General features: G+C 44.9%; 1 protein-coding gene across 1 annotated transcript in view; it reads right to left on the bottom strand.

Moving 5' to 3' along the window:
- Positions 1-13,185, bottom strand: part of FER1L6 (fer-1 like family member 6) — a 114,352-nt gene that overhangs the window by 20,022 nt on the left and 81,145 nt on the right. The window contains exons 31-35 of the mRNA XM_084749401.1: positions 10,531-10,658; positions 5,960-6,130; positions 3,757-3,917; positions 1,861-2,003; positions 298-386 (exon numbers count right to left, since the gene is read on the bottom strand). Coding sequence (XP_084605527.1) covers positions 298-386; positions 1,861-2,003; positions 3,757-3,917; positions 5,960-6,130; positions 10,531-10,658 — 692 coding nt within the window. The remainder of the gene's footprint in view (positions 1-297; positions 387-1,860; positions 2,004-3,756; positions 3,918-5,959; positions 6,131-10,530; positions 10,659-13,185) is intronic.

Here is a 13,185-nt window from a genome sequence, read left to right as displayed (position 1 = left end):
AGCGTCAGCACTCAAGGTTGGTCCATCAGAACTAAGTCCAACAAGAGATCTCACACTCACCAGGGCATGGATGGATGAGGGCGGCTCCTCCTTCTATGGATCAGCATTTTTCATATGGGGAGCTTGAGACTCAAAAGCCACCAATTTAACTGCCTCCATCACCACAACCCATGCACCGCTGTTGCTGGTCAGGCAGAAAGTGAGCTGTGATTGCTCACCTGCCTGTTGCCCCTAAGCTCATCCTATAATCCTTTACTTGGATGCCACGGTCTCTTCCCACAGCAGGGGCAGACCTACCCTTTGGGTTTCCTTGGTGAAATGTCAACAGGAGGTCCAAGCTGAGGTGTATCTTTGGGAAACATGTCCACCCACATCTGTAGACGGCCCTTATTTACAAAAGAAAGTTTCCTTTAGCTTTGAGAGAGGGCAGGGCATGGCGACTGACCATTTATTATTTTAAAACATCGCTTTATTAGAAATGGATGCTAGCTATGATTTGGTGTCTTTATATACATATGGCCTATTTGTTAATGAAGGTAAAGGCTTCTCTCTCTTCTCTTTCTCCTTCCCTCCTTCCCTCCCTCATTCTCTTCCTCCCTCCTTCCGTTGTCCCTCCCTTCCTTCCTCCCTCCCTTCCTCCCTTCCTTCCTTCCTTCCTGTCTTCCTTCTTTAAGCTAGACTCTTATGTATCTTAGACTGACCTTGTACACATTATGTACTCGAAGCTGGCCTTGAACTCCTCATATAGTTGCTTCTACCTCCCAAATTCTAGAATTAATGGCACACACCACCATTACTGGGATAACTTATGTTTTTATTAAGAATTTACTGATCCATAAGCTAAGAGCTGGGAAAGGGCAATAAAATCTGTATTGAGTCTCTACTATGTATTGGACATGGCACCATGCAGCTGATACATATTGTTTCATGAACTCTTACATACCAGTTACATTTCAGAGTTTCCATAATGTCAAAGTTCTTATAAGGGACTTTGATAATTATATATATATATATATATATATATATATATATATATATATATATATATACATATCAACAAAACAAAACAAAATCCAAGCTCAATGGTACCATCACTAACATCTGAGCTAGGCAACTCTTTCTTTGGGGTGGAAGCTGTCTTGTGCACTGTAGCATCTAACTTAGCAGCATCTACCCACTAGACACCAATAGCATCTCCCCTATGTCTAAGAACCTAAACTATTTTCAGACAGTGCTATGTGTTCCCTGGAAAGAAGCTTAAAACCGTCATTGGGTAGAACCCAATGTGTGTAAGGCACACAAGACCAGCTCTTAGGAACAAGGACACAATTTTTATGGATGAACACTTTAGGCCAGACCTGTCCTGCATCCATACTGGCAGGCATGAAGGTGTTTTAAAGAGACACTTGTGTCCCTTCCTTTGACTTTAAAACTACTGACATAATGGTTCTCAAGAAAATGGATTTTACTCAGGAATTTCACGTGGAAGAAGGGAAAGAATGAAACCTGGTGCTGGCAAGAGGGGCAGCTCAGCTCGCAGAAAGAGACTCCACACAGTCTGACAATTTGCCAAACCCCCTTGGAGGAGAGCCTGGAGCAAAGGCAGTGATAGACCAGGCATGGGTGGGAACGCATCTTGAACAGAACTTCCCAGTTGAGTATGTAGACCTGTGGAACTCTATTAAACATAAATGTCACACCAGGGTTCTTAAGATAGACTTGAGAGTTCAATGGACACAGTTAACAAATCTTTCTTTGCTCTTCCCTGTGACTCTGTCTGCCTGAGGATGAGTGGCCAACCCTAACTCCCTAAGGCTGCCATGGTCCTGGCTCTGCCCTTAATAACACGGGAAACATTACCTGCTCCATCCCTGGCTTATCTTTGTGGTACAGTGGCCGAGTTTCTATGTGCTCAGGAACCAGCCTACACCCGACCTCAGGGATGTCTTCCCAAGATTGTAGCACCTTGAGGGCCAAGTGTTCATAAGATTCTACCATCTCCTCTGCAGGGAGTAAAGACAATGGAAGAGGCTTGTTAGACCACATCCCCCTGAAGAGTGGAGGCCATTGATGCCTTCCTAAGCACTTCCCTTAAGCCAAGCATCCTAAAGATACTACGGCATATTAGCAACAAAAGAAAATAGAAAACGGAAAGACCTGGAGGCAGAATGGTATGAAAGAGAAAGAGAGTAAACGTGGAGATGGTATCTGAGATGAGTCAGTTGATAAGAAGACAGAGACAGCACTCACACCCTGGAGTGGAGGTTACACACACCACAGTACACTACACACACACACACACACACACACACACACAGAGAGAGAGAGAGAGAGAGAGAGAGAGAGAGAGAGAGAGAGAGAGATATTCCTGGAGATCCCACAGAAGATGTCTGGGTGCCAGGCACTAAAGATGGTATGTTTGCCGGGCGTGGTGGCGCACGCCTTTAATCCCAGCACTCGGGAGGCAGAGGCAGGTGGATCGCTGTGAGTTCGAGGCCAGCCTGGTCTACAAAGTGAGTCCAGGATGGCCAAGGCTACACAGAGAAACCCTGTCTCGAAAAACCAAAATAAATAAATAAATAAAAAAATAAAGATGGTATGTTTGCCAGCACCATGGTGTAAGGGCCTACAAATCATGGTGGCTTTAAATAAAATGGTGGCATAGGCATGTTTGTGGATGTCTTCTCTTTGCCTGGCCTCACCCATACTTCATTCCAAGAAAGGAGGTGTTTCATGATTTGAAAGATAAAAACAAAAACAATAATAAAAATACTGGTGGAAAGAATACCGCAAAGCAAGACAAAATTATTGAAAGAACAAAATCTTCTTGACAAAGCTTATAATGATATAAGATATAAGGCAGTCAAGCCTGACTTTACAGAAAGGGACCACAGAAACAATCACCTGGTGGTAATAGTTATATCAGTATGGGCTGAAGAGTTAGACAAGCAATAAATAAAATGTTTGTCATAAAGTTTAATCACATAATTTCAGATTTTTAGTGTGCAAAGTGGCAATGTTTTGATCATTACTTAAACAAAAGTAGAGTTTTGACCAAATAATTACATCACTTTAAGAGTATATTGTGAAGAAGAATTTTTTTCCAAAGGAAATACACACCAACATGCCACCAATACACTGTCTAAATAAAAGCAACTCTGCACACAAGAACCTTCAGTATGTTCTTGGGTCCAAAATAATGAAGTAAAAAATGAATAAAAATGGCGGAAGTCAATGGTGTTGAAACAGCCTCTGTATCACCTTTGTTTGACTACAGCAAAAGCATGGAAGCTTTAGAGAGAAGCAGTAACTGCTCAGATGTAGTGGTACCAGAATTGTGCTGTGTCATTAAAATGACTCCCCACCACCCCCAGTCCCACATTTATGGAAGCTTCTTTGGGATCTTCAGGTCATGTCCTACGATACTCATGGAAAAATATCCCTCTTCCTGTGCTAAAATAAGATAATTTGGTACAGCACTCGCTGGGTTGTGGGTTGTACCCAGTGTTCTACACTATATGACATTCACTTAAAGCTATTGCTTGCTTTGCACATTTGCCAAGTCCTTAACAGTTAACCATGCAAAGACCGAAAGGAATTAGACCAGCTTGCAGCAGAGTCACCTGAACCTTGTCATCGCGAGTACCTGATTTTTTCTTTTCCTTTTGTAATTAGATGACCCACTGTCCTTGAGCCTCAACCACTGGAACCAGCCTTTTTAAAAGAACAACGGCATGAGCAGAGCACGGGAGTTACCAGAGTCATCTTCTCTGAAGGCTGTTTTCCCAGAAAAGACCTGATTTCCGATCTGTATCTTCCCAGGGCGAAAGTGCGGGCCATCCAGCTTGTTGTCTTTGCAGAGCTTGGTGAGGATTTCTGTGGGTTTGGATGTGTCCCTCCAGGCGTTGTACCCTTCTCTGAGAAGTGGAGGAAAGACAGAGGAAGTGAGGCTGGCTGCCCTCCAGGGCTACATCTTTGAGGTCCCCAATAAAAGCTCAGGTCAAGTGTGGCTTGTGTGGGTTCCTCCATGCCCACTCACCCCGTTACACACCTGGCCTAATCTGTTTGGTTTTCTCTTTTCTCCCCTTTTAGCCAAGCACCTTTGCATATATACAGCTCGCATGTAAGACAGAGGGCTTGCAGACAGCTTGACATAAAGATGGTTTTCAGGAAGTTTGGATTAAAAAAAAAAGTGATACACTCTTCTTAAAAAGCCATCGGGTATGAAACTCATATGAGCGAAACTTATCATTTTGAAGTTAACTGGTTCAGTGGTACTATATCTAGTCTTGGTAACCTGCAACCACTCTCTCTGCCTAGTTACAAGAAGTTGCCACCATCAACCTGAAAGAAGACCCTGTATTCAAACTGCTGTTTCTCTCTAGTCCACCTTCCCAGAACCATTAGCAAGCACCTCTTTGTTTTTCTACTGCTATGAGATCCAGGCAAGTTTAGCCAGTGTTTGGTCATTTGTGTGCTACTTAAGAGGAAAGCCGAGCTTATCACCTCATTGCAACCTCTCACCCCGTTCATCTTATAGACTCACATCTTGGGCAGAAGGTTCTGACGTGTTTTTCTAATCAGTGACTTTCCTGGTGGCCGCTCCTGGGTCTCCCCAACCCTTTCATCCCCTAAGAAATAGCTATGTTGAGGAAGTAGGTCACTGGACACGGGGGGTGGGGGGTGGGGGGGTGGGGGGGTGGGGGGGGTGGGGGGGGGTGGGCCCTGTCCCTACCCACTCCCTGCTTCCTGGCCTGCCATAATAGGAACTGCCATTGTCACAAGTCCTACAGATCAGGAAGGCAAATGACTATACCACTTTATAACACAGTCATATGATGGAATACTACGTAGGCCTGGTACATCAAAGGCTGCATGCAACATTAAATGACAGCTATAAAGTACTTAAGCTACAAGGTAAGAACAATAAACAAATTACAGACCATGGAAGGTATAGTTCAAGTTCAGGAGAAAATAGAACAGGGGGAAAAAACTAAGAGGAAATAAGCAAAACATTTACATAACTATTTAATTTTTAATCAATATATTAAGCAAAATAGTGAATTGTATAAGTTTTCTGATTTGCAGTGATAAATTATGTAAATTATTTTTCATTTTTCATTTAGGAAAAATAGTTTTTGAATTGCACAGTGGAACTCCAATGAATGCCTATATTTTCCTGGTTATAATTTGTAAGAGTTTGTTTAAAAAGTATAATCATATATGACATATTTAAAAAGAAAATCAAGCTGGGAGCCTACATTTTAAAATAAAGTTGAATTGCAAATCTTCGTAAAGAATGAGACTTAAAGCCACCCTTCCTTCACTTACAAAGTGGCAATAATAAAACCCCTGTGAGTTCTGGGAGAACTGAGGAGACTTTCTACACGAAGCTCTTAAAACAGCAGAGCCTAAGCACACACAGCTGTTGTTTATAGATAGATTCCTGAGACAAGGACGTTTCCACTGTATCAACCATTCTTCACAGAGCACCATCCCCCGTGGAATTCGGACCACCAGACACACAGGTGAAGAACACACTAGCACGCCACAGCCTGGCTCTTAACTCTTGAGGGACCTGCCCTGGGTTTTTTGTTTTTTGTTTTAAAGATTTATTTATTTATTATGTATACAGTACTCTGCCTGCATGTACACCTGCAGGCCAGAAGAGGGCATCATATCCTATTACAGATGGTTGTGAGCTACCATGTGGTTGCTGGGAATTGAACTCACGACCTCTGGGAGAGCAGTCAGTGCTCTTAGTCGCTGAGCCATCTCTCCAGCCTGGGTTTTAAATCAGAGCCGCCTCATTGGCTCTTGAGAGCATCAGACAGCCTCCTCAAACCAGTTCTGCTGGTGTGGTCCGCCAGCCTAGCGATAGGTAAACGCATGCGCAGTCCAGATCCCCACAAGGCTGTGGCCCCGGACATGTACAGTGTCTCCACAGGAGAAAACTTACATCTCATATTGGCTCTGCAAGCCGCAGATGGCTCTGTGTTTGCTGTAGAAACGGTTCTCCAGGTCGATCTTGGTCTCCCCAATGAGGTCGTCTGACCCAATCATGTCATGGTCATAGATCAGGACAGAGAGCAGCGACTCCTTTGGGAAAGTGGCCTGGATCTCAAATGACCTGAGTCCAAGCAGAAGGCTGGGAATTAGCAATGTTTTGCAATATGGAATGTCTTCAAGCCCCCTTTCGATTAGCTGACTATCTGGGTGCACGCGCTGACAGGATGAACGCGTCAGTCAGCACCGATGCTATCTATGCAGTTTAGTATTCTGATTTCTTTGTCAGGTTTCTATAGACTATGGTCCCCCCCCCCTTCCCTTTCCACAGTTCATATCTTAGAGCCCTTTACTGGGGACTTTGATCTGATTTCCGGTCTGACTTTAGACCTCAGCTCCGTGGCTGTTAAGCACTGGGGACCTTACTTAAATCTCTTCCACTCTCCTTGTGTGAAAATGAGAACAAAAGGGACTTTAAGTGGAATAACACGGTGCGGCGGTTAGATACAAGGTTGATCAGATAAAACACACTTTCAGCTCATACACAGTGAGAAGATTATCGTTCTTTTCTGTTACTGCTTTGTCGAGGAAAACCTCACTGACAGAAACAAAAGAATCGCGGGGCTGCAGCACTGTGAACTCTGTCTCTGCAAGGCTAAGCCCCTTCAGAACAGAATACCGCTTTCTCATTTCTGCATCGCTGGACTTTCCACTTGGCCTGCAGAGAATATATATTTAACGGCCATTCCTTTGAACTACAAAACGTCCGAAACCTATATCCAATACCTCTATTTTATAGATAAGGAAGCCCAAATCTAGAGACCCTAAGTGAAGGAAGAATCACAAACCAGCTCTTCCTAAAATACGGGATGGGATCCTAAATCTAGCATGGTAGAAACTACAACCCTTTAAGGAGCCAGCCCTTCCAAACCTGACGAGGTGATGCTGCCTTTAATCCCAGCGCTTGGGAGGCAGAGACAGGAGGATTGCTGTGAGTTCGAGGCCAGCCTGGTCTACAAAGCAAGTCCAGGACAGCCAAGGCTACACAGAGAGACCCTGTTTCGAAAAAAAAAAAAAAAGGAGCCAGTCCTCCCCAGTAAGAAAAACAGTTCATAGCACCACAGATTGTAACGGATGGAGCAGGCTCTACAAGGCCCACAAAGCGCTGCACAGGGGAGAAATCCGCCGTGCCCTTCATTTGTTAAGCATGTCAGTGCCTTTTGGCCTCAATATTTGGCCTCTAGGTTGCAATGCTTTTCTGGAGGTACCTCAGAAGGAAACACCCACGTTCCGTTGTGGGGAGCCAAGACCATAGCCGGCAAGCATAATACATTGAGTGGACCTGGGGCAGGCTGCCTTGTGACCCCTTTCCCTCCTTGCCTCAGGGTACATTCCAGAAGGCTGCCTTGTAACCTCTTCCCCTCCCTCAAGGTACTCTCCTGCTGTTCTCAGTATTCCCGGAATTACAGAGGCCTTCAGAGGACAAGCAAAACAAAGTCTATAGATAACACCTTGTGGTTCCAGATGCCTAACAATTCCACCCTGCCCCAGAACCACAGGGGCCCTCGCCCTGCCCAACTTCCTGACTTCCTGATATCTTGTGAAAACCACCCACCTGGATCACCCCACTCAGCCTCCTGCTTCAATGGTATATAATTGCCTGTGAGAAAATAATATTTTGTCAGCTTGATCAGACTCCTTGACTTGCTGTCCGTTCTTTGAGTCTCTTGTCCCCCATTCTCTCCCTAGGAGTCCAAGGGTCCCAGTTGATTGTCTGGTGGGTCTGGACGTTCCATCATTTAGCTTGGCTATCACCATGGTAGCCACGGAAGAAGGGCTTAATAAGGGCTTGACTGACCCTGGCAACAATGACAGAGGACATGACGGCTCTGGCCCTTCTCATCAGGCTGGTCTCATAGTTTAATGTCGCCTGAATTTTAACTGGAGCTGTTGTCCAAAGAAGTTTGAAAAAAAAAAGCCCCAAAACAAAAAATAAAACACATAAACAAACACAAAAACACCATACCAAGATTGGATTCCTGGTTGTCCTGGAAACTCCTAGGCTTACTTCAGGTCATATGTCAGTGATAATGTCATTGAATGTAATTGTTCAAGGAAAGATCATTAAATGAGCAAAAATAGAGATCGTGAAAGCGGGCAGAGGCTCAGAGGTTCGAAGCAAAGATGCCTTATGTTTCCTTTATCTATTTGTTCATTTGCTAACTTATTCTTCTGACATTTGTCACACAGCCACTGTGTGACCGGTCTTGAGAGGAGAATCATTTCTCCTGGGTAAGGCATACCAGGGAGCATCAGAAGAGGAGAGCAGGGGCCAAGATCGAGTCATGGGCAAAGTGTTGTAAGCCGGCGGGGGGGGGGGGAGCGGGGGGAGAGGGCATAAAGAGAAGCCTCTTCAACCGGCGCTAGAAGGCAGATAGCTCTCCTGGCTCTAGACCTGTGGAGCTCAGAGCTGACTGTCACCCGGTTTCACAGGACTTGCTACAGAGTCAGAATCCCCCATTCATTTTTCCCTCAGCAGTTATAGGAGCCCTGAAAAGCACAGCCTGGCAGAGGACCTGACACAAGATGGATTCTCTGTGACTGGGAGGGAGGGAGGGAGTGGAGTTCTTCAGGGAACCAAGGGGAGGGGGCAGATGCCATGATGAGGGCCCAACCAGGACCGACACCTACAGAGGTGGGTGAGCCAGAGTCGGTGAGCTGTTTTAGTTCCCACAATTGGCTTTTGGGACCCCACTGTTTGAGAGCTGTGAAGACTTTGGTCAGACTCAGCCTTATAAAGATGCAGAGTGGCAGGGTTTCATCGGCTCTCACCAGCAAATGGAGGAAGTCTTGTCTGTGCACCTATTCATTGACTTACTCATCCTTTTACAATAAAATACGTACTCAGCACTTATTATGGGCCCGACCCTGTCCAAGGTGCTGGGGAAGTGGTATTGGCCACATGAGTTCATGTGCAGACAGATACAACCTTCTAGCACGAAGAGGATGGCCAGTGAACACACAAACAAGTAGACCTATGCCAGAAGCTATCACGGAGAAAAGTAGGCAGCACCAGGACACCAGGAGCCAGGGTGTTAGTGGAAGCAGCTGTGACATATGGCTACTTATACGGCCGATAGCAGGAAATGTCACCTCTGGACAGAGAAACAGGGGTACACTTACATGGTACTGTCCCTTTAATTGTTCCCATTAATCTAGGCTAGATCATTTATGACCTTATTTCTTTGGCAGCAATAAAAATCTAAGAAGCTGATGCTCATTGAATGCCACGGGGCGGGGGGGGGGGGTGTCAAAAGTCAATACAAATGGGTAAATGAATCTACGTGAGTCTGGTGGCGATTTTATCCCATGCTCTTAGCTCCTCAAGAAAAAGAAAATGAAAAGTACTTCAGATATTGCTAAAGTAACCAAGAAGGAGGGAAAGGTGGCACATGTGCGCTGAATGCCAATTGCATTATTAATGTTTCACATGCTCTTCCAGAGGAGGCTAGAGTCAGTGTCTCTATTGCTTTATAGACAACGAAAGGTCCCACCAGAGAGGCAAAGTCAGCTGCATGATGGCAAAGCATTTGTACATGACAGTGAAATTCAGGATCCTTCAATTCCAAGGTAGCTGGAGCACAGAGTCAAGCAGCAAACATGTATGATATGCCATTATAAGGTCAACAGGGTGTGGCTGGAGTGATGGCTCAGTGGTTAAGAGCACTTGGACTTGGTTCCCAGCATCTAGATGGTAGCTCATAACCACTCACATCATTCCAAGGGATCCGGTGCCATGGGCACTGTACACATGTTGTACACATACATACATGTAGGCAAACATGCACACACATGAATAAAACAAATCTCTTTTAAAAAGGTGTTGCCATATATCAGAAAATTCTTGTGTCTAGTTCTACTGCACACACACATACACAATGTATTTTTAACATTTTGCAGGAAAAAAAAAACACTACTGTGGGACCTGAGTTCAGCTCTTGAACCTCGGGAATCACCGCAAGTGGGCAGCAAAATGATATTGTGGTAAAACTCCCTACTAGGAGATCAAAACTCAAACATCTGGCCCAGTCCCCTTGAATTCTGAGTTGTGTGAATTTGACAATATTTCCTAATTTCTTTGGATAGTTAGACATCTTGATTGTAAGAAGAAAGCTTTCTATACAGTACCAGAAGGTGGTACCACCCATGACCCTTCAAGGTACTTGCAAGTTTAAAACACACGTGTTACAAAACCATGCACCTGAAGATCATAAGGAACCAAATCCCAGATAGGAAAACAGGCTACATTTTGCTTGGATAGACATTTGGTGAGCTGTTGTCAAGAGTACAAGTCAGTGTTTAATCTTTAGCTACTGTTTTATCTAAGATACCCCTACACACACACACACACACACACACACACACACACACACACACACACACATCATTTCCACCAGCCCTTCAGGAAGGCAGCAGCAACCAATGCAGAATGGACAATACAACCCAACTAGGATGGCCACTGACCTTCCAAACACTGGATTCAGCTGTTTGGGGATGTACTTGTCCCGGTCTTTGATTTCTGTTTTGCCAAGTCTGAGCACAATGTAGGGATCTGATTTGCCATCTGGATCAGCTGGGCTGAGGTTAAATGCCTGGGGGAAGGGGGGAGAGGAAATGGCTCTGACCCAGTGGCCTCAACTCTGGCTGCACATGGGGACACTTGGGTGCCAGGCTCTATCTTGAGACATTTCAGTTTTCTAGGTCCTGGGTTTGGGACTTTTAAAAGCTCCTTAGATTTTAGAGTGGCACTAGAGCAGGAACCACTGCATTAGCATCTTAGTTATGCTGTCAAAAAAGAGCAGCTATGGGTATCACCTGTCTCTTCTGTCATTTACCCGGAGGAAAACAGGCCTTGGCACATGGCAGTGAGGAACGTGCTGGAGAAGGAGGGAGAAGGCATGAGCCCGTGACCTAGTTCTAAGCAAGTGTGTGTCCTCTTGGGCAAGTCACGTTGTTTCTGGCTCTATCATAAAACCATGAGGCAGACTGAGTGAAAGGCCCTGTCCAGCTCCAGCGGTTCTGAAGCCATTACCCCACAAGTCTTGCCTCTGGCCGTGGCTTCCTGGATGGTGATGTGTTTCTGATCGTGAAGCCTGATCCCAGAATGGCTGGACCTCAGGCTGCCACAAGTGAACACAGTGTAAGGGAAGGCCGTGCTAGGAGGCCAGTGAGACGTGGCATCAGACAGACTGAGAAGCGCGGCAGTGAAGACAGCCGAGGAACAGCCCCATGGTTAAGACTGTCTTCTGTAGACAGAACAGGAGAAGCAGACCAAGCTACATGAACAAGAACAAAATTGTTCTCTATAAGTTGCTTAATAGCCAAAACCGGTAAACAGGCTACACCCTAAGCACAACCGGTAAATGGGATACACCCCAAGCACAGCCTGTAGAAGCCACTCCTTTGTTTGCCTTGTCGAATCACCCATGGCCAGTTTTCTATACATCACTGAACCCTAACACAACCTGCATACTTAGCTGTTCCTTTGATTATTTTGATTATTTTGTTTATATTTTCATATTTCCTAGTCCTTATACCACTTAGAACTAGCACATGAGCTCCATTATTTTATCCCAAGGACATGGGACAGGGTCTTCTTGAGGTTTGTTGTGTGAACAAGTGATTTTATATCCACTCAAGAAAACACCATATGGCCACTAAAAGGAAAGAAACAATGGGCTGATCTGGAGAAAACGTCTGAGCTACCTTGGTAAGTAAGAGGAACTCAGTAAAGGACTTTGATTTCTTTCTGTGTGTGTGTTTTAGTTACTTTTTACAACTTTTTGGTGCCTATTACATTTTTTAAAAAATAGGTGTATATATAACTGTGTATTGATAAGTGATAGGGAAAAAAAACCTACACCATCACCACTACTAACTAGGTTCGTGCCAAACACTGGCTCTCCATCCCATGGTGACTTTCTTGCTAATGAAATGCAGGGCTGTCATGTCTTACTCTGCTCATTCAAGCCTTTTGTGTCCTCAAACTCAAGCCCACGCCAGCCCTCTTCAGTGCTGCCCACTCTTGCTCCAGGCAGAAACCTGGTTCAGGTAGCTCTCACCTTTGTGTTGAGAGCCCTAGACAAAAGAAAGGCAGGAGCAGACCAGCGGTGTCTCATACCTCTGTAATTCAGGGAGAGTAAAAGATGCAAGGAGGGCAGCAGTGGAGACAATGCTAAGGGTTTAACAGTTCAGTAGATATGTTTTATTCCCCAGTTCTCTGAACTTTAGTGTGCATATGAGCTTTGAGAACCTCCAGAGCTGGAGAAAAAAATCAATTAATGGACACAATATTTCTCAAATTTACATGAACATGCACTCTGTTTCTTGAGGAGTGTATATTAATTATCTCCCAGAACAGCGGGAGCTTCCTGGAAACATTTTTGAAAAGGCTATTGTACAGCACCCGGTAGGCAGGCGGTTATTATAAGCTACCCAGCATTGTCTGAGATTTATCATCAGCACAGCCACCCTTCCCAGCTAGACGTCCTTTTTGAGGACAAAGACTCTATCACAACACCGCTGCCACAAGGCGGTGTGATGATACTTAGAAACGACACCCAAGAAGTGCACAATAAAAGGGCAATTTTTCTCTTCTGATTAATTTTTTTTTCTTCTTCTTGAGACAGGGTCTCACTGTGTGCTTGGCTGGCCTGGAGCTCTGAATGCTGGGACCAAGGGCCTGGGCCACCACCCCCTGGCAATTTGTTTTTCTTAGATATTTTGTTAATTCTTCTTACAAAGGACGTGAGCAACACGAGGAGAGGTAGCACCGAGTAGGACTGCTACACAGACAGTCATGAAAAGCAAAGCCAAGCAACAAGTTCAAGACAAACCCATGACCCACAAGGACTTGTCCAATTGAATGTCATGTTTGGTCTTTCACTTTTCAACCAAGTCAAAAGGTTTTGTGATTAAAGTTCTGTGATTCATTTAAAAAAAAAGGGGGGGAAGCCTAGAGAACATAATGTTTTGAGCTTGGGGCTTTTAAAAAATGCATTCAACATGAAACTTCTGACTTCAGCATTTGTGGAGTTTCACTGCAGTAGGTGCCATGTTGGGTCCTGGTGATGAGTCCTGGGTGCCTTTCTCAAGCTCCTTCTCTCACCGTCTTCCTTG

The sequence above is a fragment of the Acomys minous genome (assembly GCF_964271855.1).
Source record: "Acomys minous genome assembly, chromosome: 12".
Classification (NCBI taxonomy): Eukaryota; Metazoa; Chordata; class Mammalia; order Rodentia; family Muridae; genus Acomys; species Acomys minous.
Note: the sequence above shows the minus strand (reverse complement) of the source record. Positions and strands in the feature narration are given on the sequence as shown.